Source organism: Balaenoptera acutorostrata, chromosome 14 (assembly GCF_949987535.1).
Source record: "Balaenoptera acutorostrata chromosome 14, mBalAcu1.1, whole genome shotgun sequence".
Taxonomy (NCBI): Eukaryota; Metazoa; Chordata; class Mammalia; order Artiodactyla; family Balaenopteridae; genus Balaenoptera; species Balaenoptera acutorostrata.
Genome location: NC_080077.1, coordinates 8,842,141 through 8,870,000, shown reverse-complemented (window position 1 = coordinate 8,870,000; position 27,860 = coordinate 8,842,141). Strand labels below are relative to the sequence as shown.

The 27,860-nt window shown below is 45.8% G+C and overlaps 1 protein-coding gene and 1 long non-coding RNA gene across 3 annotated transcripts in view; both read right to left on the bottom strand.

Annotated features, from left to right (window-relative positions):
* The window catches only part of EZR (ezrin), a 49,589-nt gene extending 42,625 nt beyond the window's left edge, over positions 1-6,964 (bottom strand). The window contains exons 1-2 of the mRNA XM_057527588.1: positions 6,817-6,964; positions 5,790-5,874 (exon numbers count right to left, since the gene is read on the bottom strand). Of these exons, the coding sequence (XP_057383571.1) occupies positions 5,790-5,801 (12 nt within the window). The 5' untranslated portion in view covers positions 5,802-5,874; positions 6,817-6,964. The remainder of the gene's footprint in view (positions 1-5,789; positions 5,875-6,816) is intronic.
* Positions 6,965-13,208: 6,244 nt separating this feature from the next.
* On the bottom strand, positions 13,209-24,161 carry LOC103011858 (uncharacterized). 2 transcript variants are annotated; one of them, XR_009005259.1, is made up of 5 exons: positions 23,978-24,161; positions 22,450-22,498; positions 21,263-21,397; positions 20,900-21,036; positions 13,209-13,499 (listed from the first exon to the last, which is right to left on the bottom strand). It is a non-coding gene; the product is annotated as an uncharacterized LOC103011858 (long non-coding RNA). The 2 variants fall into 2 exon arrangements; XR_451328.2 differs by lacking the exon at positions 13,209-13,499 and adding an exon at positions 15,935-16,034.
* Between the last annotated feature and the right edge of the window lie 3,699 nt (positions 24,162-27,860).

Genomic DNA, 27,860 nt, shown 5'->3' with positions numbered 1-27,860 from the left:
ATATTTAATTAATAGTGGCAGACACCCAGTTAGTGTTTAAATTATATAAATATATATATATATTTTTAACATCTTCATTGGAGTATAATTGCTTTACAGTGTTGTGTAGTGTTTAAATTAAAAACTAATTGGAGTAGCTGAAGAATCCCAAGTGTAGTTACTACTGAAATTAAATAAAATATAGAGGATAATTCAAAATGCATTCACTGATTTTGAAGAAAGACTGAATTCTACTACTTCAGATTAGAGTTGAAATGTCTAAATACTGTAAGAAAGAGGCATATTGAATCATCCAAAGAATCTCCAAATTGTCAGATTCACAAAAGTTTAAGTTAAAAAAAAATTAAAGAATTACGATAATTCACTAATAGTGATGTTGCTTTCCTTTCCCAAACTGCAAGTACGAATAAAATTATTCAAAATGTTGTTAGAAATCACAATATTATTTAGGATGGTAACTAAAAGGAGAGGCCGGCATGGAAGGATAAGAGAAGAAAGAAGACAAAGGAATGGGGTCTCTTTGTTCCCTGCCATTTAATAGGAAATGTTGGCCTCTTTTTCCCCTTTAAAAACAAAGAGAGCCAAAATTTGAAAGCTCGCTGGTCACTGCCAAATTAAGCTCTGCAACTGGACACCCTGCAGACAGAAGTTCAAATCAGAGAGATTCTCTCGTGCATCGTAGCTGGTCCTGTCTTTCTGGAGCCTGAGCCCCATCTCCTTTTTCCCACCTCGGCTGCGTTCCAAATACCAATGAGGGCACCCGTGGCGCTAGGAGCTGGGACCGCGTGCCCGCCTTCGTGAGAGCGTGAGAGCCTTCGCCTGAACGGAGGCTCCGGAAGCGCACTGGGCTTCGCTGCCCACGCACGACCACCAGCATCAACCCCACTGAGAGAGAGGAATATATAAAAACTGTCCTTTTCCTATGAAATCATCAGTGCCCAAACTCTGGGGTGCATCAGAACCGTCTGGGGACCTAAAGCACAGACATCCAGTCCTCCCAGCCCTAGAGATGGGGATTCAGCAGTCCTGTGAGGGACCAGGAAGCTTCCCGTCTCCAGATAATCGCGTAACCCGAATATGGGAACCCTGTAGTAAAGTAATGCTAACTTTGAACTATGTGTGTCTATAGTGTGTACATACACTCAGGAGCAACATAAGAAAGCTGCTGGATCACTTTTAGTCTATGTGGATTTAAAAATACTATCGTTTAATAAGTCTGGTATTTGTATATATTGAGGCAGGGGGCAGCGGTTACAATAATGAAAGAAGGTGAGGAGTTCTATCATCAATCACAGTCACAAATTTATTAACAACACGTACAAACCAAACCCTCAACCTCCCCTCCCACACCCCATCCTTTTCCAGGTTCCTTATCTCGTGAACGGCACCACCATCCAAACACTCATGCAAGCCAGACACCAGAAGGCAGCCTCGACACCGGGCTCTGCCCCTGCACGTCCAATCTATCACCGAGTCCTATCAAGTTCACCTCCCAGACACATGTGCTTCTCTCCACCCGCAGCCCCGCCCTGGTCCAGGCTGCCACCACCTCCCACAGCCCAGCACCTCCTGCTGATGCGGTACGGCAGCTGCAGTGACCTTCCAAAAGGCTGAACTGATCAGGTCACCTCCTTCCAGTCAAAACCCTTCAGCGCTTCCCCGAGTTAAGCCCTCATGTAGCCGTTTCCCATCTCGCTGCAGGGTATGTCCCCTGTCTCCCTCCTTCACCTGGAGGACGCCCCTTCACTCTTCACATCGCTCAGCACAGTCACGACGTGTGTCGGAGTGCGTTCCTGACCGCCGATGAGCACTCCCCCTACGCACACGCCATCGCATATTCAAGTTATTCTACGACTGCAGTCTGTCCCTCTCACCAGGCTGTAAATCCATGACGACAGGTACTGTTTCTGTGTCTGCTCACCTCGGCAGCCTCAACATCCAGCACAGTAACGCAGTAAACGTCTGCTGAATGAACGCGTGAACGTACAGACACACTCGCTGTGCCTTCCAGTGTGACGACAAATGACTAACCCCAGCCAGCGCTCCTTACCGCCACATGGGAAAACCTTAGCTGCCTAACTCACCATCTGCGTGCGGTGAAGGAGGGGCACGGGGAAAACAGATCCTATGTGTGCTCCTCAAGGGGGCGGGGGGAAGCATTAGGATATTCAGTGAATTCTGACCGTGTTAAAATATTTAGTGAAAGAGGATACATATTCTCAAGAGACAAGGTCATCTCAGAAATTATCTTAAGATTTTGGCATAGGGCAGAATTTTGAACACACTTTCAGAGTTTTCCTACTGAAGGGAGAAAATTTACTTTTACATTAGAAATTTCCGTATCGACACTCTAGGAATGAACAGCTAAGGCATCCACGGGTGCCAGTTAAAGGCAGTTCAGGCTAAACTTCTCAGAAAACAGCTTTAAGAGAGCTTGGCCTTGAGCACAACACCCTTTTCATCCCTAAGCTTGACTGCAGTGGTTTTCCTTCCTGATGCCCCGTGCCTCCTCTCTGTCACAATGAAGAAAGCGAGTATGGGGGAAAGAGCCCGCTGGGCACCCTCGGCTGAACCGTGGGCACGAGGGCTGCTTCCTGAGCCAGAGCCCTGGGCACAAAGCCCATGCCCCTCCCCAGATGACAGGGACGCACCAGGCCAAACCGGCCAGCTGGGCAGAAAGCGTGGTGCCTTCTGGACCTCAAACCATCCTCCTTGAAAGTCTACCCATCACACAAGAGCAGAGCCCTGAGCAGCTGGGAAAAGCAATGGACCACAGCCCTGGAGCGCCGGGGGGGACCCGCCCCTGGGGATCGAGCAAGACTTCTCAGTCTGCCTGCCCATCTCTGCACCGGTGGCTTTCCTCTCAGCTGTGTCACACTTTACCTAAGCCTCCTTCCTTCCTGGATGGCTCCCAGCGGGTTTTCCAGCTCCCATTCCAGTGTTTGCCTGTATCTGGGCTTGGGTCCCAGACTGCAAGCTCCCCAAAGACAAGATCTGTTGCAACCGTCTGTGCGATACCCTGTGCCTGGCGCCGGGGCGACAGATGCTCACTGAACGTGTGGACGTGCAATGTCTTTAACAAGTGGTGATCGCAGAAGCAGTATTAAGAGAAAACACAGCAAGTAAATATTATTTCATTTATATACTTGTTTTACAAATAGAGTCATCCACTGACTCTGTTCAGACATACCAATCAACGATACTTTGCCTGACAAATTCAAGAAGTCTGGAGGAGACTCAAACCGTGACTATGCAGACGTAGCCATCTTTATGGTTTGCCTTCAATCCTGTTGTTAAAAATCATCACGGGAAGCCACCTAACAAAATTCTTAATCTGGGCTTGAATAATAGGAATCAATAACCATTTGTTCAAAGGACACATCTATAGAGCTTGTTATTGGATGCTTCAGCTTTAACATCTAGGAGGGAGCAAAAAACAACAGTAACAAAAACTAGATACTCTATAACAGCCTTAGAAGTGCCTATCAGCCAGTAAGCTCTTAGTGATCTCTGGAGTGGCCCTCATAGGATTCACATGGAGAAAGACTTAAGTGTATTCATTTTACAAGGCAAAATCTCCAAGACCCTCCCCCACCAAAAAGGAGGCAGGTAGAAATTTCCGATGGAAAACAGCTGTGGCTCACATAAAAGGGGACCTCACAATACCACCTGGAAATAACTGTAAATATACAAAATATAGTCTTTCAAAATCTTACTCTGGTTATTGGGACCCTAACATACAAAGATGTTACAAGTTAAGGATGGCTACTATCCTTCCTTAACAGTTCAACAACTATCTTCACTTGGTTGGAAGAACATTTTCCAACTTTCTGATCCATCATAAAGGAACTTCAAAGCCAAATGAAATGAGAACATACTTGCCCTAAGAAATAAAAAGAGAGACTTAAAAAGGAAGAGCATTCTGACACACAGCACAACATGGATGAATCTTGAGGACATCATGCTAAGTGAAATGAGCCAGCCACAAGAGGACAAATACTGCGTAGTCTCACTTATATGAGGCACCTAGAGGAGTCAAACTCACAGAGACAGAAAGTAGAGGGGTGGCTGCCAGGGGCTGGAGGGAGGGGGAAATGGGAAGTTAGTGTTTAATGTGTACAGAGTTTCTGTTTGGAAAGATGAAAAAGTTCTGGAGATGGATGGTGGTGATGGGTGCACAACAATGTGAATGTACTTAATGCCACTGAACTGTAACTTAAAAATAATTAAGATGGTAAACTGTATGTTAATGTAAATTTTACTACCAAAAAAAAAGACAAAAAGAATAAAAGAAATTACAAATCCTTATGAGAAAGAAAAATAGTGACAGGCAACAGGTTTACTGACTTTCTTCTGAGTGATATTTTAAAAGCTGAACTCTGCATCTTTTCTTTTAATGAAATAAAGAAAACTACACCAGGAAAGGTAATCTCCTGATCACCGCTCTGTGTAACACAGCACAGGACTGTGCCCTGAGTAAGACGCTGTGCTTAGGCCTGTTTTATATCACAGGGATTGTAAACCCTGAACGTCACATGCCAATTGCAAATTGTAAATGAAAAGAATTCTGTGTAGGAAAAAAATTTTCTGCGTCACGAATGAATCATCTTGATGATGAAACCTAGGCAAAAGCTCAATTGGCTTCTGAATCTTTTAGCATATTAACATAGTAATTTATTTAACCTAACAGTAAGGTAAAACTTTATTAATAAAGAACTCCTTTTAGAGAATCTAAAATTTAACAGTAGAAAAAACACACAAGCACTGACTACAGAACCAACTCGTTTGAAAAACAAGAAATAAATTCCACATGTATCTTTTATTGCAATTTTTCATGAATCCAGATATTCTCTCCACCGTGATTCAAAACTCCAAAATCTTCTCCCCAATATCTAGCCACCAGTTCACCTGTGTTAAAGCTGGTAAAACAGATACAACTTTCTAAGAAATGCTGGTCACAAAGAACCTGCCTCGTTCCCACAACTTAAATGAAAGCCTTATAAAAGCCCAGCCTGGCCACAATCTACCCGAGACGGCAACATAATCAGATGCAGGGGGACAGAGGTGGGGGGCACAGCAGCGCTCCAGCCAGCTGACGTTTACGACGTGCACCGGCAGTGCAGGCCTAGAGCCCAGGAGCCTCCGAATCAAACTCCAGGGCTACCTTCCTTCATCTGCAATTCAAATTCATTACTAAACCTCTTTCAGATAGGAATCCTGCTGCCACCAGCACATTCCCGGGTTAACAGAGCACAGCTTCACGGGCCTGTCGTAAAATGCACTGGAACGAAGCTGCCCCCAGAAGGACAGCGTCTTCTCTGCCGGATGCCCTTTAAAGCGCCAAAGGAAGAGCTGGGGTGCAGCTGACTCCAGACCCTCGAAGGGAGTTGGCGTGCTCCGTCGGAAGCCACCTGACTCTCCCTGCGATTTAGACGACTTTTCTTTTTAAGAAACTTCCAAGTTGCATTAGAATACAGGTTTTAAACAGACCGAAACCGCGTAAAAGGGGATTCTAATTTTTATAAAAGACCCAAACCACTGGGGGCGGGGCGGGTGGCTCGCAAACAAGACTGTAGAGACAAAAGCACCATAATCTTGTTTTCTCCAGGAGTTCCACAAAGGACCAACTAATAACAAAGAGAGCAGACAATTCCCTACTCCTGCCCTCTCGTCCGTTTAGAAAAGAGCTCTATTCCACAAAAAAAAAGGCCCCAACACCTCGCCCAGGTAACTCCACTTGAAAATAATGCCCGAAGCATCCGACCCCGCCCAGAAACTGGGTTACTTACTGGTTTCGGCATTTTCGGTTCCTGATGGGTCTTTCTCAGTCTCCTAGAAACACTCTCCAGCAGCAGCTGAAACGGTTTTCCCGACCTAGAGGCAGAGGAAACCCCTTTAGAGCGCCCAGCAGCCTTCCTCCTGCTCCCGCCGCCGCCCCAAGACTCGGCGCCCACCCCGCGCTGCTGCTTAAGAACCGGCCGGGCGGGCGCCGGGATGAGTCACCGCCCAACCTGCAATTACGGCGGGCCGGGCGGGCGGGACCTGCGCGGAGGGGCTGCGGGGGACCGCGGGGCGAGGGGCGGGCACCCGGCGGGGAGGGGGCCGGGTGGGCGGGGAGCGCGGAGCCTGGGCGGCGGGGAGGGGACCTCGGCGCAGGGCGCGCAGGCAGGCGGGGACTGGCGGGGAAGCCGGCGGCGAGGGGGCACGGGGCCGCTGGGCCTGGGCTACCGGGAGGGGACCGGGCCGGGGGGCGCCGGGGGCGCCGGTCCCCCGAGGTACTCCTCGGGGCTTCCGGGAAGCCAGCCTGGAGCCCAGAAGACTGCAAGTTTCACTTTGTGAAGCAACCGTTTGCCCCAAGACTGAAACCGCAACCGTCAAACCTTTGAGAAACACTTTTTGAAAACTGTCCCCGCCCGAGAGCGGCGAGGGCCGCCCGGCTGGGCGAGGAGGGAGGGGGCGCACCCACGCACCCCGGGCTTCGCTGGCGTTTGGGAGAGGGACCCGAGGGGGCAGAGCAGAAAGAGGAAGGTGGCGGAGCAGCCGGAGCGGCCACGCGGGCAGGTTCAGCTTCACCTGCCGTGTGTTTGGGCCGCAGGCAGAACCGCGTACTCGGGACTCCGCCGGCCCGAGACCCCGGGAGCCGGCGGCGGAGCGAGCCCGGCTCCCGTCGGGACCACCGGTCCTGGGCTCGCGCGCCGGCCGCCCCGCCGCACCTGTCGTCGAGTTCCGGCCACTGTCCCCTCCGCGAAGCGCGGGGCGCGAACCCCCCGTCCCGGCCCCTTAGCCCGCCCACCCCGGACCGCGCGGCTGGCTCACCCGCGGCTCCGGCAGAAGACGGCTGCGCTCCCCGCTGTTTGTGCGTCGGTGCAGCGCGCCCGCGGCCCGCGCTCCCTAGAGTCCCGGGCGGGGCGGGGCTCCGGGGCGGCGCCCCTAACCGCCCCGCCCGCTCGCTCGCTTGCCCTCCCGCCCGACCTGCGAGGTGCGGCTCGCGGGCAAGATGGCTGCGGCCGGGCCCCCGCGCCTGGAGGCGCTCCCCGCCTCCCCCGGACCCGCCCGCCCGGCGCCCCAGAGGGCCGCGGAGACCCGGGGAGGGGGCGCCCTCCGCCTCCACCCCGCTCCTCCCACCCCCACCCCGCGCTCGTAAAGACCTCTCCCGCTTCGCTGCCCTTCCCCTTGCCCTTGGAGAAGAACTTCGCCGAGTTCGACTCAGCTCCCGAGGGTAGATGTAAAGTGTGAGATTGTTCCGTAGTGGACAGAGGAAGAGCAAGAAAATGTAAATAAGCCTGGAGGAGCCGGCCGGCGGCCACCGAGGAGGTGCTGGGCCGTTTGGCGTCGGGCTGTCCCGTGGTCAGGTCATTTTGTTGTCCTTGCCCCAGGACCGAGACGGGCTTCTGAGAACCTGGGACCTGGCCGCTGTGTCTCCGCGCACGTGGCCGCCTCCGCGCTCGGATTCGGCGGAGGACACAAGCATTAGAAGGCGCTCCATCGCCGAACGCTCTTGGTTAAAGGACACACTTGTGTCCTCTTTTGATTTTACTAGCACAAAGCTTATTGGAAAAGAAATCTCCATAGGGAGAAGTTCTAGGAATTATTTTAAATATATATATATTTTTTGCAAATGCTTCTCAAGAGGAATTACACACACACACACACACACACACACACACACAGGGACTTTGGTGGCCAGTGGGATTTGTTGCGCAGTGATTAAGAGTGCTAGCTCTAGAGCAGTGGTTCTCAAAGCATGCTTCCCAGACTAGCAACATCACCTGGTAACTTGCAGACATGGAAATTCACAGGTACTAACCCGAAACCTACGGAATCAGAAACTCCAGGGCTGGGGCCCAGCAGTCGGAAAGGTGAAAGGCTAAGGGTTGAGAACAGAGATTTTCCTGAATTCCTTTCCTGGGCTCACCACTAACTCCCTGTTTGAGTTGAGTGAGTTATTTAACTCCTTGGTGAGTTAAGAGTTACTGAACACTCACATCGGTAAAATGGCATAATTATGACACCTATTTCATAGGGTTGTTATGAGGATTTAAGGAGTCGCTACATATAAGATGCCTAGAACAGCGCCTGGCACATAGTAAGCACTCAACTCTATCCTGGTACTGAGAGCAACTAGTGACTTTGGGCAAAGCACCAAACTCAGTTTGCCACTTTGTAGAATAGAGATACTAGTAGCACCCACTACATGGGCTTGAAGGGATTAAATAAGACAATGTATGCAAAGTGTTTAGCACCATTCTGGCCTCCTAGTAATGCCTAACCTGTCATTGGGATGGACTACTTCTGGGGTACTCCTTGTCTCCTGTGACCCCCTCCTAGCTGCAGGTGAGTAGGGAGTATTTCAGAAGTCCAGGTGAGTAGGGAGGCCTTTTTTGAGATTTGGTCCTCTATTTGGTCAAGTCTGTTCCCTCTGGAAAACTGACTTTCTATTTTAAAGTGAAAATGTAAAGGGAACTGCATGAGGAAGGAAACTATGAAAGATATTTAACCTACAGTGATAAAGGTTCAGGTTGGATATGTCATTCCTAGCACACTCTATCTCCACCTCTTATCCTTGCCTGGAGCCTTGTTAGCCATTTTTGGTCCCCAACTCTACTGATAGGATATGCCTCTAATCTAATTTTTTATCTCACCCAGTTTATAGTATATTGTTTTAACTGGATGTTTGAAATAACAGTAGCCCAAGACCTTCTGGAGCATTTCTGCACTTTACCCTTCAGGGGAATGCTAAAAGATGAACTGGCCTGTGGCAGTGTCATAAAAATGAAAAGATCACAGGTTTCAGAAGCACACAGACCTAAGTCTGAATCCTGGTTCCAGCACTTAACAAGCTGGTCACTTTGGGCAAGTCTCTTAACCTGACTGAACTCCCACCTCTCCATCTATAGACTGGAGATAATAATGTATATTTCATGGTGTTCTTCTGTCACTGAATCGTATAATGTGAGCATTCAACTAACTCAAATGCAACTTCTAGGTATAACTTTCTTGCATAAGTTAAAATAGTGCATTGTAAATCAACTATATTTCAATTTTTAAAAAAGTTTACAAATAATAAATGCTGGAGAGGGTGTGGAGAAAAAGGAACCCTCCTACACTGTTGGTGGGAATGTAAATTGGTACAGCCACTATGGAGAACACTATGGAGGTTCCTTAAAAAACTAAAAATAGAACTACCATATGACCCAGCAATTCCACTCCTGGGCATATATCCGGAGAAAACTGTAATTCTAAAAGGTACATGCACCTCAGTGTTCATTGTAGCACTATTTACAATGGCCAAGACGTGGAAGCAACCTAAATGTCCATCGACAGATGAATGGATAAAGAAAATGTGCCACATATATATATATATATATGGAATATTACTACATATTACTATACTTTCCATATATATGGAATATATATATATAATGGCATATTACTAAGCCATGAAAAAAAGAATGAAATAATGCCATTTGCAGCAACATGGATGGACCTAGAGATGATCATACTAAGTGAAGTAAGCTAGACAAATATCATATGATATCACTTATATGTGGAATCTTAAAAAAGAAAAAAGATGCAAATGAACTTATTTCTGAAACGGAAAGAGACTCACAGACATAGAAAACAAACTTATGGTTACCAAAGGGGAAAGGGAGGTGGGGAGAGGGGTAAATTAGGAGGTATATATATATATATATATATATATATATATATAACTGAATCACTGTGCTGTCCACCTGAAACTAACATGATACTGTAAATCAACTATACTTCAATAAAAAAAAGAATATGCAGAGAGGCAAGGAATGATTACAAAAGAGAATGGTCACTATAGAAATCGGAAAATTATATTAATAAACTTAATTAACTAATAAAAATAAAATAGTACAGCCATATTTTGCATATGCATTCCTTGTGTCTTACATTACTGAAAGCATTAAATCTTATACTACATGCTACTGTACAGGTTTTTACCTCCCCACAAAAACAAAAAATTTATACTGTCAAACTTATGAATGTTTTAAAAGGATTTTTCAAGGGTCATTTATTTTCACCTGATGGTAGAACCTAAGCCCCTTCCCAACCGCTGCCCCCACCCCGTTCCGCCCAACACATACACAAGACTGAACTCCAAGGAATCTATGCAAGTTGCTTAGGGCGGTGATACCGAATCAGGTGTGCATTAGGATCACTCATGGATTCCCCCTCTAGGAAACCCTGGGATCTTGTTTTTAACAAGTCTCCAGGTGAGCCTGACGTACCCAAAGATTGGAGAACCACTGACGTAGGTGTGGCAGGATCTTGACAAATGTTACTTACCTTGCCTCACCCTTCACCCTTCTTTGGTGAAGTTATTCCCCCATTTTGTAAGTCATGGTTTTGTTCACGTGTGATCATCAGTGCCCTGGCAGGAAGTGAAGAAACCTGGAGCCGGGAGTCTTAGATACCATTCCCTGCTCTCGTTTCGACTAGCTATTGACCTTGAATGACTTGTGCCTCATTTCAGGGTTTTGCTTTTTCAGCCAGAGGAGGGAAATCAAACATCTACCCATGAGCCCAGGTGAAAGGCTGTTTGTTGGGAGATTGCTTGGAGTTCTTCAGGCAAGGTTACACGAAATTGAGTTAAGGCAGCCCTCTCAGAAGCTTTAGACGCAGACAAGGACGAGAACCGTCTACACAGAGCGTCCACGGCCCCTGATTGCAGGTTGCCTGTCAGGCCACTTCGGAACCTGTCTCCGTGCTGGTGGCAGCCTAATCTCAAGGAAAAGCTCACAAATAGCACGACAGTCTCTAGCCTCCATCACTTGTAAAGAACAGTCAATAGGCAAGAGGGAAATAGAGTACCCTTGGCAAAACAATGATTTGTGTTATCTTGCAGGACTCAGTAACCTTGGGTGAAAATTCAGGACAGTGGGTGAAAGAGCACGAGAATGAATAAGGACTCAGACGGCCTGAGGGGGGGCCACTCTGCATTGTGCCTAGAGATCATTTTTAAGGGCTTTACAGGACAGTAATCTAGGAGACTCTTGGCACTATATTGATGGTACGGCTTATATAGTTTGAGTCCCCTAAGAATAATTCTGGCCACTAGGTGTTCTATTTTAATTGTTTCTTTGGCTTTTTAAAAATTTGGCATAAATAACCTTAATAGTTTTTATGTAAAAGAGTACTAATGACAACACTGGTTTGAGTAATAAACTCCCAACTATTGTAGCTTCTTTTATTATTATTTTTCTTATCTCTGATCAACTTATGAGATTTAAAAAACAAAAAGTTTCCAGTTTCCAGCCATGTTGTATGATGACCTAGTGGACAGGACCTTGAACATCCTCTATTCAGATACCCACATTTAACAGAGGAAAGAGCCCCACAGAGATTAAATTGTCTGCACTCCTACACCCAAACTTCTCTTGTCAAGATAGCCGGTGACCTACATCTTGCTAAATCAAGGGGCCGGACTTCTCTGCCTCACCTTACCCTTCTCCTAAGCAGCCTTGGACACATGTAGGACTCCCTGGGAACATTCTGTTCTTAGCGTTTCTGTTTTCTCCTCTCCTCCTTCCCCTGGATCCCCCTCTGAAGCTGGCTCTCCTCTCCAGTTCCTCCTCCGCCGACCTCTCCCTGTGGACTTGGCTCCCAGCTCATTCCTGGGCCCTTATCTATGCACACTCCCTTCCTAGGTCATCTCATCTGCTCCAAGGCTTAAATAACATCTCCAGCCCTGACCTTTCCCTAGAGCAACAACTGCGTACTTGGTATCTCCAGTACTCTGGATTTTTTGAAAACTGCCCCCCTTCCAACCTTCCCCTTGGCCCTAACCCTAGAGGTCAACCTGAATTCCTCTCTTTGCCTTGACCCCACTCCATCCTCCACCTGTTGTGCATCCAATCCGGCAGACCTAACAGCCCTGTTTAAGAGTACATCAGATGGAGTCTCTCCCCTGCCGGTGGGGTTTTAGAATAAAACGCAAACCCCTCCCTTGTTCCCCACCCACCTCCCCATGTGGCCCGGCCCCTTCCTGCTCCCCAGTTCCGTGTCCCATCCTCCCCGTGCTCCACGTGCTCTAGGTGCCTGCCTCGGGGCTCTCATACTTGAGGTTCCCTCTGCCTGGAATGCTCTTCCCCCATCTCTGCCAGCCTGGCCTTTTCCAGTGTTCCAGTTTTTTGCCCAGATACCACTTCCTCTGAGAGTACTTCCAGCTCCCCACGTGAAGTGCTGCCTTCGGGATCATGCCCTGCCACTTCACCTGATCGACTGTGTTGAGAGCACTTAGCACTCTCTGCTATAGACTGGCTTGTCTGTGTCTTTCTTCCTGTCTCTGGCACAAGAATGGAAGCCCCTGGCTCCCTTGTTCAGTGCTGTGCCCTCAGCAGCGAAAACAAGCACCTGATAATTGTTCAGTAAGTATTCGCTGAATAAATAAATGAAGGAATGAACACTGCTAGTTAGTACCAAAGCCAGGTTACTCAGATGAGTTTTCTTTCCAACATCCCATACTGCTGTCTCCCGGATTGCTAACCATGGAAACGGTTTACTTACCTAGATTCCAACTGTCCAAAACACCATTGAAAGCCAGATGAAGGGGGGAAATAAAAATATTAGAAAAAAGAGTCCATCTATTTAGAAACTTTCTAGGTTTCTCTTAAAGTTTATTCATTCCAATTTTAGTTGGGATTCTAACAGGTTTGATTAGCTCTTTTCTGGGCACAGCAGATTAGAAGGGAGGGTGCAAGGGACAAGCAGACACCCTGACAGCAAAGAGGCAGAAAAACTACACAAAACAGACAGTAACTCAGAATACAGCCATCTGGGGTCACGTAGCCCAGAGACAGCTTTACATTCCTCGGGAGTCCCGAGGGCACAAAGTAGACCCCAGGCCACTGACTGATGTTCATAAGGGTAGTTTTCTCAGGAAAGGGGTCTATTTATGTCTGGTCTATGCTATCGGGAAGCATATTATTTTGTAATTTTTAAAATCGTTGTAAATCATCATAAAATAATTCAATAGACAACTAGGTACCAACTATCCAGATTTAACAATTGGTAATATTTTATCACATTATTTTCAGATTTTTTTTTAAAAGAAAAAGCACTAAAACCCACTAAGCCCTCCTGAGGAGGAAGCCTCCTTCTGAAGTTGCTGTATCTCCTTTATGCGTGGTTCAATGTTTTATATGAAAAAAATCCACTTATGTGAAACAAATTAGCTCCCAAATAAATTAGAGTTTTTAATTTTGGTGTTTGGTTGCAGAATATAAACAATAAACATTTAAAAATCACCATGAATTTTTCTTCCTTCTTCCTTCCCTCTTTCCTTCCTCCCTTCTCTCCTTCCTTCTTCTTTTTTTTGATTGTCAAAAGCTAACTTAATAAAGCAGTTAATGTGCTGGGAATGCCCGGTGCGATACAGACTTTTCCACGGGTATCTGCACCGCCGTCCGCTCACACCAGGAGCTCCTCGGAGGTTGGGCCATTCTCTGCTTTATCGGGATCTCGAGCACCTAGAAGAGAACCTTGCACATAGCAGGAGCTCAGTAAACATTTATTGCACTGACTCGAACACAGGCGCCCTGGGTGTCCTCTGTAGTGATTACGATATCTCACTGAGTATTAGAGGTCTGAATCCTAGAGATTTGACATGTAACCTGGAAAACTGGCACTTTAGAAAAATAAAGCTGTTTGCTAACAGGGCAAATTTCTGTAGCAGATGAAAGATGTTACCTGACCCGGCTGGATCTTACTGAATAGCAAAAGGCTCACTCCGGAATGAACTCCTCTTTATAACATCGTGAGGAATGCTTTACGCTGAAACATGGACCACATTCTTCATTTGACAAATACTTATTGAGCTCCTACCCCTTGTCAGGCAATTAGCTATAGGGGGAGCAAAACAGATGAGACAAACCCCTGAAGTTTACACTTAATTAAACTTGGCCTTTGGCTGTTTGGAATTTACCAGATTCTCCATGAATTTCTATGAACTTGGCAGTGCCACTCGGCCGATCTGCAATTCCAAGCTACTTCTTCGGACTGGGTCCTCAAGTGACCCCCGACAATCTGATTCAGGAATGCATGGACGGCAGGGCGGTGGAGTCCAAAGACAACCGTACAATCTGGAGCTGGTGCCAACTCCGCCGTTAACCGGGACTGGCGGCACATGGCTTCGGACCACGCTGCAGACACAAGGCCAGCAGAGCAGGCAGCTCAGCTGCGGGAGGGAAGCCGCCGGAGTGGAGGAAGGTGGTCGCGGCAGGCAGGGGGCGCCGGCCCCCCGTCAACTTCCGCTCACGGCTGTCGCCACGCTCGAGTGCGGGCGCTGCCCTGTCACACGTCTAGCTCTCAAGAAAAGCTTGAAGTCCTGATTTTCATATGAAATTTCCCAACCTTTAAATGTTGGCAATGATTTAAATTCGTTTTTCAAAACACCGTGCAAACCAGACAAAACACATCTGCAGGCTGGGTGTGTGCATCCCCTGTGCTCTCTAGGCCGGCTTTGTTGTCTGTGTTCACAGGGGTTCGACGCGGGGCCCTAATACCCCACTCAGCTCCAAAGCGCCGGCGCTGCAGCGACGCTGCTTGTGGGGCTGCTCTCTGTGCGTCCGGATGTGCTAGAAAACGCACAGGCCGGCCCCAGGCCCTGCCTGCACAACCTTTCCCTCCCACACACACACAGAGTCAGCTCTCGGGGTCACGCTTTCCGTGCTGAGAATTGTTACAGCTGGCAGCTCAAGGCTGTACACTTAAGGGATGTTGGAGAACAAGTTCCCCTTGTTTTGGGTGGACACGACCCCCTGAGTGACTGGCCGAGGCGCGTCCTCCCTTCTGCCTCCCGGGGCCGGTCCTGAGCGGCACGGCCAGCCCTGCCCTCCCATTCTCCCTCCCACACACTCGCTGGGCAAGAGAGAGGGGCTTCCAGTTTCTGCACATGTCCTTGTCAGACGGTTGTGTCTTGCATCTAGACTGGCAACGCCCCACACCCTCGGGACTGGCCAACTCCTCTGGCTGCTCATCGCCGTCGCTGCGAAACCCGTTCTGAAAGACGACCCAGAACAACACCTAGTGGGTGCTGAAGGCACAGTCACCACCATCGCATGCCACTTTCTTCTTCTAAAGACACCTGACCATCTTAGAACACGTTTCTCTCCCCGGGCCCACCAACAGCAAGCCTGGGACGTTAGGCACGTGTTTCCTAAGACTTGCTTTCATTTTGAAACGATTTTTAAGAAAGAAAAGCAAGGCAGTCCACCCACAGTCAGAAAGCTATTTTAAGTCTCAGGGCGGAATGTGCCAGGGTTGACATCCTGGATTTCCTAGGCACTGGGGCACGTGCTAACTGGCGGGGAGGGGTGAAGCTGATAGGACTGCAGAGCTCCCGAAGCTCAGAACTCTGGTGTCCTCTGTTCTCGTCCTCTTGTTCCAGTGCCTGGCCCGTGGTCTTCTAGAACTTGCAACCGAGAAGACCCCTTAACTAAGGAACCCCTTCCTGCTTTCACATGGAAGACAGGCTATTTCCTTGCCTCTGAGGGACGAGGGGAACATGTAGAGCTCCCCTGTAACTCTGATGGAGGAGGCCTCATGTGATCTGACTGGTGTGTTTGGAGGGAAGAACCTGGTCACGTGCAGCCTGGCTGTGTGTGTGTGTGTGTGTGTGTGTCCAGTCTGCCTGCCTGCAAAGAGGACTTCTCTGCCCCTTTAAGCCATGCATGTTGCAGGGCCCCGCCTGTCTGGGAGAGCTGTGAGGTTCAGGGCTCCCTGTAAGGGGGCACATTTGTTTAATCCTGTGGTTCGGTTTTAGAATGTCCACTCACTCACAGATCTGGACCACATTCCCTGGTAGCGGCTTTATCAGCAATAAAGCTCTCGGGTTTTCAGAACTGGGATGGGGAGAGAAGCAATTTTATTGGGCGCCTTCAGGCTGCAGCACGTGCCTCTAATCTCTCTCCCCCAGGCTGTTCCACGCAAGTTGAAAAGAATGATCATCCCTCAAGTGTCATTTCAGTGCCACAAATTTCCTGCTCCTGTTCTCTTTATGCCTCCTGAAACAAATGAAAATGTCCTTTTATTAAAGACTTCCAGGTGCTCTCAGACAGCAAGGCTTTTTATCTGAATGCTTTTCATCCCCCCAATATCTGAGTGAGAGCCTGGGCTCTGTTCTCTCCACGCACGCCTCGCACCCTTCCCTCCCATTTCCCCACTGCCCCTGAAAACACCTCCATTCTCTCTTTGCTTCTGTCACTTTCTCTGTCAGGGACACCCATCTTCAGCAACTGTATCTTTCCCTTCTTTCAAAACACCACTCAGGACTCAAGCTTCCCCTGAATAATGAATTGGACTCCGTTCTCTCTAAATACTGTACCAACTCTCAAAACATTTGAGCTGAGACTTACTTGGTCCAAATATTTATGTGATGGCTAGTTACATCAAAGACGACTTTTCATTAGTAAAAGTGTTTTAATTTAAGGCAGGAACTTGGTTATGGCAACTTGAAGACATTTGTCCTCATTCCCTGGTATCTACATTTTTCTCCCATCAGTGTTATTGAATGGACCAGGATGTTTTCTTTTGCGAAAGCACTAGGAGTTCTTAGCAAATAGTAGCAACCAAGATGTTGCAATGGGTGACTCACTGAACATTTCTCCCAGAGACCTTTCACAGAACATTCTGTGTATTAAAATGGAATCCAGGTCTTTAGGTTGTAATTACTCTTTTTTATTCCCATTTTCCATTTCCTCATCATCCTTATGTGTTTAATGCATAGCTCTTTGTTTATATGTGTTTTCTGCACAATGTATATTGTTCTGTGTACACATACTTTTAATTTATATAAATGATATAAAGTTGTGTATCTCCTTCTGCTTCACTTTTCCCCACTCAGCACTGCTTTTATTACCCACCCAGCTTGCTGCGGGTTCATCTAAACCCTCCTTGCACCTGCATAACCCTTTGTGTTTGTATCCAACACATGTCACCTGTCCCCCTCCCAGATTGGACATTCAAGTTACCTCCACAGAGGCCACAAATATTGCATACAGATCCCTATGGACCTGAGAATTTCACTGGGACATACGTCTAAGAGGACTTGTTGGATCCCAGGAAGATGGTCTTATAACTTATCATCCAGACAAGGACAGTCTAGAAGGGTGAAAGGGAGCCCTGTTAATAATCACACGGGGACAAGAAGCAAAAACCGTGACTATCTCAGGCAAACTGAGATGCGTGCTCACTCTAGTCAAAAGGTCTGAGTACGTGTAAATGGGACAAGGGCCCCCCAGAATGATCCCCACACCTGCACCCCCCCAGCAGGGCACGGGGGTGCACATCTCCACATCCCACTACACGTATTTGGTGCCATGACAGTAACTATAAAATGCCCTCAGTACTGTTGAAATCTGCATTCCTCTGATCACTAACAGGTTTGACGTCTCTATGTGTTTGCTGGCCTTTCGGATTTCCTTTTTTGGAAACTGCTCCTTTCCTTTGCCTATTTTTGTTGGGGTTTTCTTGTTTGCGAGAGTTTCCTGTGTTTTCTGGTTATTAATCCCCTATCAGTTTTAGACATTGCGAATATGTTCTCCATCAGCTGAATTAATTTTGTCCATGGTGTTCTTTCTAATCAAACGCATCAGTTTTCTTGCCTTTATAGTTTTGTGTTCGTAACATTCAGTTTTAGAAGCACTTTCTTTCCCCAATTTCAGAAAAACATTCTCCTTCATTTTCTTCCATTAGCTTTTCAGTTTTACCTTCCATATGGAGGTCTTTAATCTCCCTGGAAGTGTAGTCCACACTTTCATGGAATTAATAGGGATGCAGTTTTATTTTTCTCCATAAGGAGAAGCAGTTTTCCCAGCTCATTCAGTTCACCATCCTTCCTTTTCCCTTGATTTGTGGTGTCAGCTTTATCGTGTGTGAAGTTCCCCTGTGTTCCTGGGTCTACAGGTTCTCTGTTCTGCTCCATCAGTCTGTGCGTGCTTCATCCTACTACAGGATGGCTTTGTAGTAAGTGTACCTTAATAGCCGATAGGGCAAATTTCCCCTCATTATCAACAAAGATCTTCATGAGATCCCATTATAAACAAGTGAATCTCATAAAGATCTCTGCTGGAATACGTCCAGAATAGGCGGAGCTGCTCCATTTAGATATTTTATCTTAACCTTGGTCTCTTACTATCATGGTCTTTGTTTGATCATTAAATATGAAGGATTCTTTACAAATTTTAAGTTTTTGTTATAGAATTCAGAGTGGTATTTCATTTCTATTCAGTTACAATTGTTGTGAACGTTTTTAGCACAAACCTCTAAAAAAGTGAATGTAGCTGTGTCACCTGAGAAGGGCACTTTTGCTGCTAAGGGACCAGGACTGTGCCTGGCTTGCCCATCGTGTGGATAAATGGGAGAGCAGCCTAGCCTTCTGCACCCCCAGTCACTCTGGGAATGGTACGAGAATCCTTGCTCCCCCTCCAAGACCTCTGCCTGGCAGGCCACAGGTCAGGTTACCCCTGAGGGCACTCAGTGCCTGCTTGGCACTCATACTGGTTATAAATGTCTGAGTCATTCATTCCTCCTTCCCACCCACATCCTCTGGTCTAATCCCTGACAATTCCACCCTTACCCATCTCTTCTGTTCCAGCCCAACACCCACTGCTATTTTCCCAGCCCAGTTTCCAGCCTTTACAGCCCTTTGCTCCCCCAGCTAGAGCCACTTGGTCCACACTAGCCCTGTGACCCCAAGGGTCAGTGTGGACCCAACACCTTGGGATTGGGCACCATGACACGTGTCCAAGTAGTCCAGCTGGCCTTGGGCTTCTACATCTTGTTCTCATGTTGCACCCCAGATCTGGTCACTCATGTAACTGATCTTATTTTCTCATCTTTTTTAAAATTCCTTGATAATAATCCATTTTATTAATATGCAAGGGAATGATAGAATTACCAAAAAAATTCTTTTTTTTTTTTTCAACTTTCTTTAATGGCTAGCTGGGCAGAGGACAGCTGGGTTCTCATCTCTGCCTTTGCATTCAGTCAAATAGATTCAATAGAATAAAGTTTGCACGTGCTTTTTCATCATTTGACAATCATTTCAGGAGCCCCATCCAATCCGTTTCAACATTACATGTCAGGTTGCCTCTGGAAAAGTCCTCTGTATGCTCATGCAAGAATGAGAGTGTAGAAGCCAAATTGGACCTTATTGTTACTATGAAAATAGTTTTGGCTTCACAGACCCACTGAAAGGGTCACAGAGACCTCTATGGGTCCCGGCACCCCACTTTGAGAACTGTTGCATGCAATCATATGAAAGTCCTGATATTCTATTGTTTCCATCTTTACTTAGTAAGTGCCAGTCCTATGCAAGGCACTAGACTGGTCCTGATTATTGGAGCCTTGTTTTATTTCCTGAGCCTGTGTGCCTGCCAGGTAACCCCCTTCTCCAGGTGTTCCAGACCCTTTGAGAACCTGGATGATGCCTTATTCGTTTGATTCCACTTCCAAGGAATTAGAATTTGGGGTGAGGGTCCTACCACCTGTCGACCCATTTCCTGGATGCAGATCACCACAAATGTTACAAATCACCTGTTCCTGTTACTCTGAGAGGTGGATGCCGCAGGGAAGAATTTGAGGCTCAGAGGCCAGAAGGCAGCAGAGCCAGGACTGAAGCCAGACTGTTGAACAGCAAAGCCCTCGCTCTCCCCTCTACATCACAGACCCCTGGCCCCCAGTCCCCACCTCAACCCCCTGTCCTGCTGCCATCTGTATCTGAAGCGGGACAAGGCCACATAGAGGTGCTCAGTGCCTCTCTCCCGGACAATCACTATAATCCTCACATTGTTTCCCCTTTATCTGTCCATTTACAAAACAAATACTCAGGGCTTCCCTGGTGGTGCGGTGGTTGAGAATCCCCCTGCCAATGCAGGGGACACGGGTTCGAGCCCTGGTCTGGGAAGATCCCACATGCTGCGGAGCAACTAGGCCTGTGAGCCACAACTACTGAGCCTGCGCATCTGGAGCCTGTGCTCTGCAACAAGAGAGGCCACGATAGTGAGAGGCCCACGCACCGCGATGAAGAGTGGCCCCCGCTTGCCGCAACTAGAGAAAGCCCTCACACAGAAACGAAGACCCAACACAGCCAAAAATAAATAAATAGAAACAAAAACAAATATTCATCAAGCAGCCCGTTCCTGTCAGACACAGCTTCCACATGATCTATTTTTCAGTTCAGCATTGACAGAGCAGCCAGAGCTACAGCTTGGACCGTGTCCTGCTCCAGCTCACAAACCTTTGGGGCTCCCTCAGGCCAGAGCCTGCTGGAGCGGCCAGGAAGCGCTGGCACCTGGAACCAGGCCATCCACGGGGCCAGAGGGGCAGGGCCCGGCAGGGCAGACGGCACAGCCAGGCGGGCTGGTGCCCCGGAGGCTCGGGGGGGGTGATTGCAGCGGGAGGATGCAGGTCCAGGATGGAGCCAACCAAACTGAGGGAAGGCCCAGGGCCCATTCGCCAGGTCAGAGGAAGGACTTGAGTCCCTGTGAGGGGACTGGCAAATGAATGGAGGGCCCTGCCCCAGAACACCCAGCTGCTAGACAGAGCGACAAGATGGAGACTGGGGACCAGGGCAGTGCCGTTATAAAAACAGGCAGAAAGGGGGGTGGACCAAGGCTAGCTTGGTGTCATGTCCAGCAGAGGAACGCGTGCTTCACAGAAAGATGGGTCCTGGGCCCAGAGGGGACAACCTGGGCCCCTCATTGAGGAGGGCTGCTGGGCAGTGCTGGGGGGCAGACACAGCCTGACCACTGCTCCCCCCCGGCTGCAAACCCTTTGCATCACCCCACTCGTCCCTCCCCACTTCCCTGCTTCACTCCCTCTCACAGGCCCATCCCAGACGAGCCTTCCTCTGGGTCTGAGTTTGTACCTTTCCACTGGCCAGGTATGCTCTTCAGCCCCTCCAACCTCCACCTTCTCCTCCTGAAGACTACTTCTCCTTTAAGAGCAGGTGCAAAGACAGCAAGCTTTTCTTTTTCCTTTCCCAGGCCTTCTCAGTCAGTTTTCCTATAGAACAGACAAATTCCTATAATACTTGCTATATACCCCTATGAAAACACTCCTCATTTTGCCTGGTATATTGGTTTCCTGGGGCTGCCATAACAAAGTGTCACAAATTTGGTGGCTTAAAACAACAGAAATTTATGGTCTCACTGTTCTGGAGGCCAGAATGCTGAAATCAAGGTGTCAGCAGGGCCGTGGTCCCTCAGAAACCTGTAGGATAGCATCCTACCTTGCTTCTTTCAGCTTCTGGTGGCCCCGAGCATTCTTTGGATTGTGACTGCCTCACTGTAGTCTCTGCCTCGTCAACACATGGCTGCCTTCTTTCTCTGTCTCTTTTCTTCTTCTGAGAACATCAGTCATTGCTCTGTGGGACCCAAGTGAACCTGTAGGTTTGACTCCAGAGCGGGGTTGAGCGTCAATGTCCCCAGTACTTCATGGCTGCTCTTTACCGGCCACTTGCCAGATTCTGCTCCCTTAGAGCACTGTCTCCCGAAAAGGAGAGTCATCTGGGACCCACCAGCCTGCACTGATCTGGTTGTGCCTTCCACACACACACACACACACACACACACACACAGGCCTAATGATTGATTGATTGCTTAGAATGAGTTCCTCTAGGATTGCCTTTTTTTTTTTCCTCTAGATTAGTTTTTTCTTTAAATTTAACCTTCACTTTTGAGGCACTTAGTTGGCTCTTGCATCAAATGATTCTTTGGTTTTACAGGTGGTCTCCCAGTGATGCCAAATGGGATCAGCACAGCCCCAGGTGCTAGTTGTTAATGCCTAGAAAGTAACACCCCTCTGCAAAGGAGAATCATTTAAGAGTTCTTTGGACTTCACCATCAAAAGTAGCCAAAGAATTCAAGTGAGAGTTTATCCCAGAAAATCTTTTGCAGTTAGTGAAATTAGGGTATAACTAAGAACATTCAGAATGCCACACACACAGTTTAGGTGATCTTGGTATAGTGGTAGGACTGCAGTGATTGTAAAATGAAAGTAATTAACAGTACATGCTCTGTTGGGGGAGACTGAGGGGAAACAGACATTCAGCCTAGAAAAACATTTCTCAGTGGATTTCCTATGGAGTCAGTGTGTCTTGGGTTTAACTTTGAAACAAATTAAAAAATTGAAAAATTGAAAAGAACATCAGTCATATTGGATTAAGGGTTCACTCTACTTCAACCTGACCTCGTCTTACCTTGATTATATCTATAATTACCTCATTTCCAAATAAGGTTATAATCTGAGGTACTGGGGATGAGGACTTCAACATATCTTTTGGGGGAAAACAATTCAACCCATCGCACCTGGTATGGTAGTTAAATGTACACAGGCTAATATTCTTTACAATACCCCAAGCGCCTTGCCCACAGCTGGGTGGTTTTGGAGTGAAACAGACCTGGGCTTGTCACTCACCCTCTGGTGTAAGCTGAGCAGCATTCTTAAGCTATCTGTCTTCTCTCATCTGTAAAATAACCATAACACCTAGAGTTATCGTGATATTTATTAGAATCAGTTCACATATATAGTGAGTACCCAGGAAATTGTCATCATTATTATTAATTTTGTGTGTTGAACAGAGCAGATGATCAATTAATAAATGTTAGTCACCATTTCCTCTAATAAATATTTGCTAAAGTGGCAGGACTGCAGACCTGCTGATTTTTTCCAGAGGGCAGGAGAAGCGGTGGCCAACAAGCCCTGGAGGCTATTCCGTCTCCTGGCATCATGGGAACTGCTGAGGGGACGATGTGGCAGCTGCCCCTGGCTGCTTGGAGGGCAGGGAGATTCTGGCCCCCAGCCCCACGGCGCGGAATCCTGGCTGGCTCTGTGGAAATGTGAACGCGGAGCAGGCAGGGACTTCACACCCTGCTCTTTGTCCTCTAGGCCGTGTGTGTGTGTGTGTGTACTCGCATCGGGGGAGGGCCTGGGAGACAGGGGACAGAGGAGCCAAGCATCTTTCTGAAAGCATATATTCAGGCTGGAATGAAAGATGGCAGCCAGAGCATAACCTCCAGCTGTGGGGACCTTCCTGATTTCTGTGAAGACGAGATTCTCCTCCAGAAAGGTGGTGGGTAGTGGGCACAGCCAAGGAGAAGGGAATCAGAGACCTGCGTCGGAAATAGAAATAGACCTCGGAGTGGCTGGGGTGACCTCAGTGAACGCAGTTTTCTCTTCTATCAAGTGGGGCTGATAAAATCTGCCCTATAAAATAGGAACAGGATTCAAAGGCCAGCCATGTGTATTTATGTCCTGCTGTTGCCAGCCCTTGAAGATACATTTCCAGGGTACATCAGCATTTACAAAGCACTGCCACAGCTTTGCTTTGTTTTGATTTTCATTTTTACAACAAAAAGTGAAAAATTTATTAATTACTATAAGAAAAAAAGAGAATATGTCTAAGGCTCGGACACATTCCTCTGCCACAGGATCAAACTTAGCATCCCTTCTCCTCTCCGTATTTCATTAACACCTGAGGTTGTATGCTTCTGTTTCAAGGGGTTTCCTTTTCTTAAGAACAAACCCTGACCTGGCATATGGCTTCCTTAGACTTTAAACAAAACAAATACTTCCACCATAAAAACTAATCACCAACTCCTTGAAGTTTATGAGGAAGTTGTTTCAAGGAGATATACCAAAGTGAGTTGTAGATTTTTAGGAAAGAAGAAAATGATGGAATTTCATCCAGGCACCACACATCTAAGAGTCAGACATCATTGCACCAGGTGACATGTGTGGTGATAAACACTGAGAGACACTGCAAAACATGGGTAGTTTTATTATTAAATTTACATCTTCCAGCATAGCTGGTGAGGGCAAGAATAAGAAACGCACAGATAACCAAGGCACAGCACAGATCGAGGGGACCTCTGTGAGAGGTACAGAATGTGATGAGGTCAAAGAATAAAGAGCTCACACCCTTTGAGGGCAATAAGAAAAGTACCTGATGTCCTTTATCCAATGTGGGAGAGATCAGGGCCGGATAAAGAGAAGGGAGAAAACTTCAGTAAGCAGGTGATCCGAGGTAGAAAATCAAGCACTAACTAGCATGGCTTGGATCCTAATTTGTATGTTGATTGCCACATTCAGTTTACATTCTGATTCTGTATTTATTTATTGTATTTGCATTTACCCAGGTAAGGCAGTCTGCAATACAGGGCATGCAATTATCTTGTCTAGTGAGCTATGCAACCGTAACAGAATGTTGTAAAAGTGCTGAATTCTAAGTTCAGAAGCCTAGATAATTATTAGCAAAAGCTGATAATTATTAGCAAAAGATAATTATTAGCAAAATCAGGAAGGTCCCCAGAGCTGGAGGTTATGCTCTGACTGCCATCTTTTATTTCACCAGTAAACCACATGACTAATCAAAAACTACTGGAGAGCATTTAATTTGCAGTAAAAAGAACCTAAAACTTCATGTGTAGTTCGGATGGCAGCCAGAAAATGGACACTACTGTTGGCAGGTCCTCAAACCTAAAAAATGATAATACTACAGTGATATTTTAGGTAAGCATGACAACACCTTTTAGAAACTTATTTCAATATATTTTCAGCATTGAACCTTTATGTTTGTTATTTATAAATTTGTGATCTGAAATAGACTAAAAGTAACTCAAACTGTGTAAATCTTTCACTATCTGCATAATGTAATTGCTTTGAAGCTTTGAGAAAGTTGGGTTTCCCATTTGAGTTCCACAAGGTGCATTAAATGAGGGACCGTCCAGTCTGGGATCACTCTAGGAAGTGAGGTCATAAAGCTCCCCTGCAGAAAATCTCCAGGGTTCCAGGACCTCTGCTTTTAGAGACAGGACATACCACTGCAGAGAATCATGCCAGGCATGATCCAGCCAAGTGCTCACTATAAATGGATTTTGGAAGATGTTACATTTTGATGGGATTCTGGGTTGAACAATCAAAGAGAGAAATAGGCTGGGGAGAGAACAACTTCTTTGAGACCCTTAATTGTTAGGTCTTTTTAAGACATGAGGATGGGAATTTAGCTCTGCTAAGTTCAGAGACTAGGTTTGAGTTACCTGAAGTGCTGGAAAAAATCCAGCAAGAGACTGAAAGTACCTTGGAAGTGATTCAGGCTTAAAAGAAAAGATCATAATACTTTTTAAAAAAAGACAATAGCAATAAGAAAGAACAAAAACAAACCTTGAGGTTACTAAAGTACCAGGACTTTGAGTACTGCCAATTAAAAAAAAATACACACACACACACAACTTTCCTCTTAAAGAGAATGACCTGTACAGCACATGAAAACATATGAAAATATAAAAATATAAAGCTCTCTGGTAAAGGTAAATACATAGACAAATACAAAATCATATAATACTGTAATGGTGATACATAAATCAATTTAATTCTACTGTAGAATTTAAAAATAAAAGCATAAAAACTAACTATAAAACTATGTTATAGATACAAAATATAAAAAGATGTAATTTGTGACATCAATAAATTGGGGGAGAGACATAAAAGAGTAGAATTATTGTATGTGATTCAGATTAAGTTTTATCAGTTTAAAATAGATTGTTATAACAATAAGATGTTTTATGTAATCTCCATTAATCATGAAGAAAATATCTACAGGAGATACACAAAAGAAAATGAGAAAGGAATCAAAGCATGTCACTTGAAAAAATCAACAAAACACAAAATAAGGCATCAATAAAGGAAAAGAGGGACAAAATAACTTTAAAAACACACAGAAAACAATGAATAAAATGGCAGGAGTAAGTTCATTCCTTTCAGTAATTACTTTAAATATAAATGGATTAAACTTCCCAATCAAAGGACACAGAGTGGCTGAATAAATTAAAACAAAACAAAACAAAACACAAGATCCAACTTTATGCTGTCTATAAGAAACCCACTGAAGCTTTTAGGGCACACATAGGCTGAAAATGAAAGGATGGAAAAAGTATTCCAGATAAATGGTAAACAAGAGGGCAGAGGTAGAATTTAAGATAAAAATTGTCACACGATACATAGGACATTATAGAAGGATAAAAGGATCAATTCACTAGGAAGATATAAAAATTATAAACATATAAGGATCTAATATCAGAGCACCCAAATATATGAAGCAAACAGAATTTTTGACAGAATTGAAGGGAGAAATAAACAGTAACACAATAATAGTAGGAGATTTCAATATCCCACTTTCAATAAAGGGTAGAACATCCAGACAGAAGATCAATAAGGAAACAGAGGACTTGAACAACATTATAGACCAACTGGATCTAACAGACAGACACAGAATACTCCATCTAACAGAAGCAGAATACACATTCTTCTCAAGTGCACAAGTAACATCCTCCACCATAGATCACATGCTAGGCCACAAAACAAGTCTTAACAAATTTAAGAAGATTCAAATCACACCAAGTATCTTCTCTGACATGAAACTAAACTAGATATCAATAGCAAAAGGAAAACTGGAAAATTCAAAAATATGTGGAAATTAAATAACACATTTTTGAACATCCAATGGTTCAATGAAGAAATCACAAGGGAAGTTAGAAAGTATCTTGAGAGAAATGAAAATGAAAATACAACATACTAAAACTTATGGGATGCAGCAAAAGCAATACTAGAGGGAAGTTTATAGTGGTAAATACCTATATTAGAAAAACAAGAAAGATCTCAAATCAACAACCTAACTTTACACCTTAAGAAACTACAAAAAGAACAAACCAAACCCAAATTTAGCAAAAGGAAGAAAATAACAAAGATTAGCAGAAATAAGCAAAACAGAGAATGGAAAAACAATAGAAAAAATTAAAACTAAGAATTGGTTTTTGAAAAGACAAACAAAATTGAAAACAGCTTAGCTAGACTAATTAAGAAAATAAAGGTAAGATTCAAATAGCAAAAATCATAAATGAAAGAGGAGACATTATAACTGAAGCCACAAAAAGAAAAAGGATCATAACAGACTATTATGAACAATTATATGCCAACAAATTAGATAAGCTAGAATAAGTAAATACATTCCTAGAAACAAACAATAAGACTGAATCATGAAGAAATTAAAAATATGAACAGATCTGTGACTAATAAGGAGGTGAATCAGTAATCAAAACACTTCCAACAAAGAAAAGTCCAGGGGACTTCCCTGCTGGTGCAGTGGTTAAGAATCTGCCTGCGAATGCAGGGGGCACAGGTTTGATCCCTGGTCCAGGAAGATCCCACATGCTGCAGAGCAACTAAGCCCATGTGTCACAACTACTGAGCCTGCGCTCTAGAGCCTGCAAGCCAGAACTACTGAGCCCGCACTCCACAACTACCAAAGCCCGCGCACCTAGAGCTCATGCTCTGCAACAAAGAGAAGCCACCACAATGAGAAGCCCGCACACCACAATGAAGAGTAGCCCCTCCTCACTGCAACTAGAGAAAGCCCACGTGCAGCAGTGAAGACCCAACACAGCCAAAAATAAATAAAATAAAATAAATTTATATTAAAAAAAAAGGAAAGTCCAGGAGCAGATGGCTTCACTGAAGAATCCTACCAAACATTTAAAGAAGAATTAACAATAATCTTTTTCAAATGCTTCCAAAAAATTAAAGAGGAGGGAACACTTTCAACCTGACTTTATGAGGGCAGCATTACCCTGAAATCCAAAACCCAACAAAGATACTTCAAGTAAAGAAAACTGCAGACCCATATCCTTGATGAATATTGTTGCAAAAATACTCAACAAAATACTGTCAACCAAATTCAACAGCACATTAAAAGGATTGTACATCATGACCAAGTGAGATTTATTCCTGGAATGCAAGAATGGTTCAACATAACAAAATCAATTAATGTAATA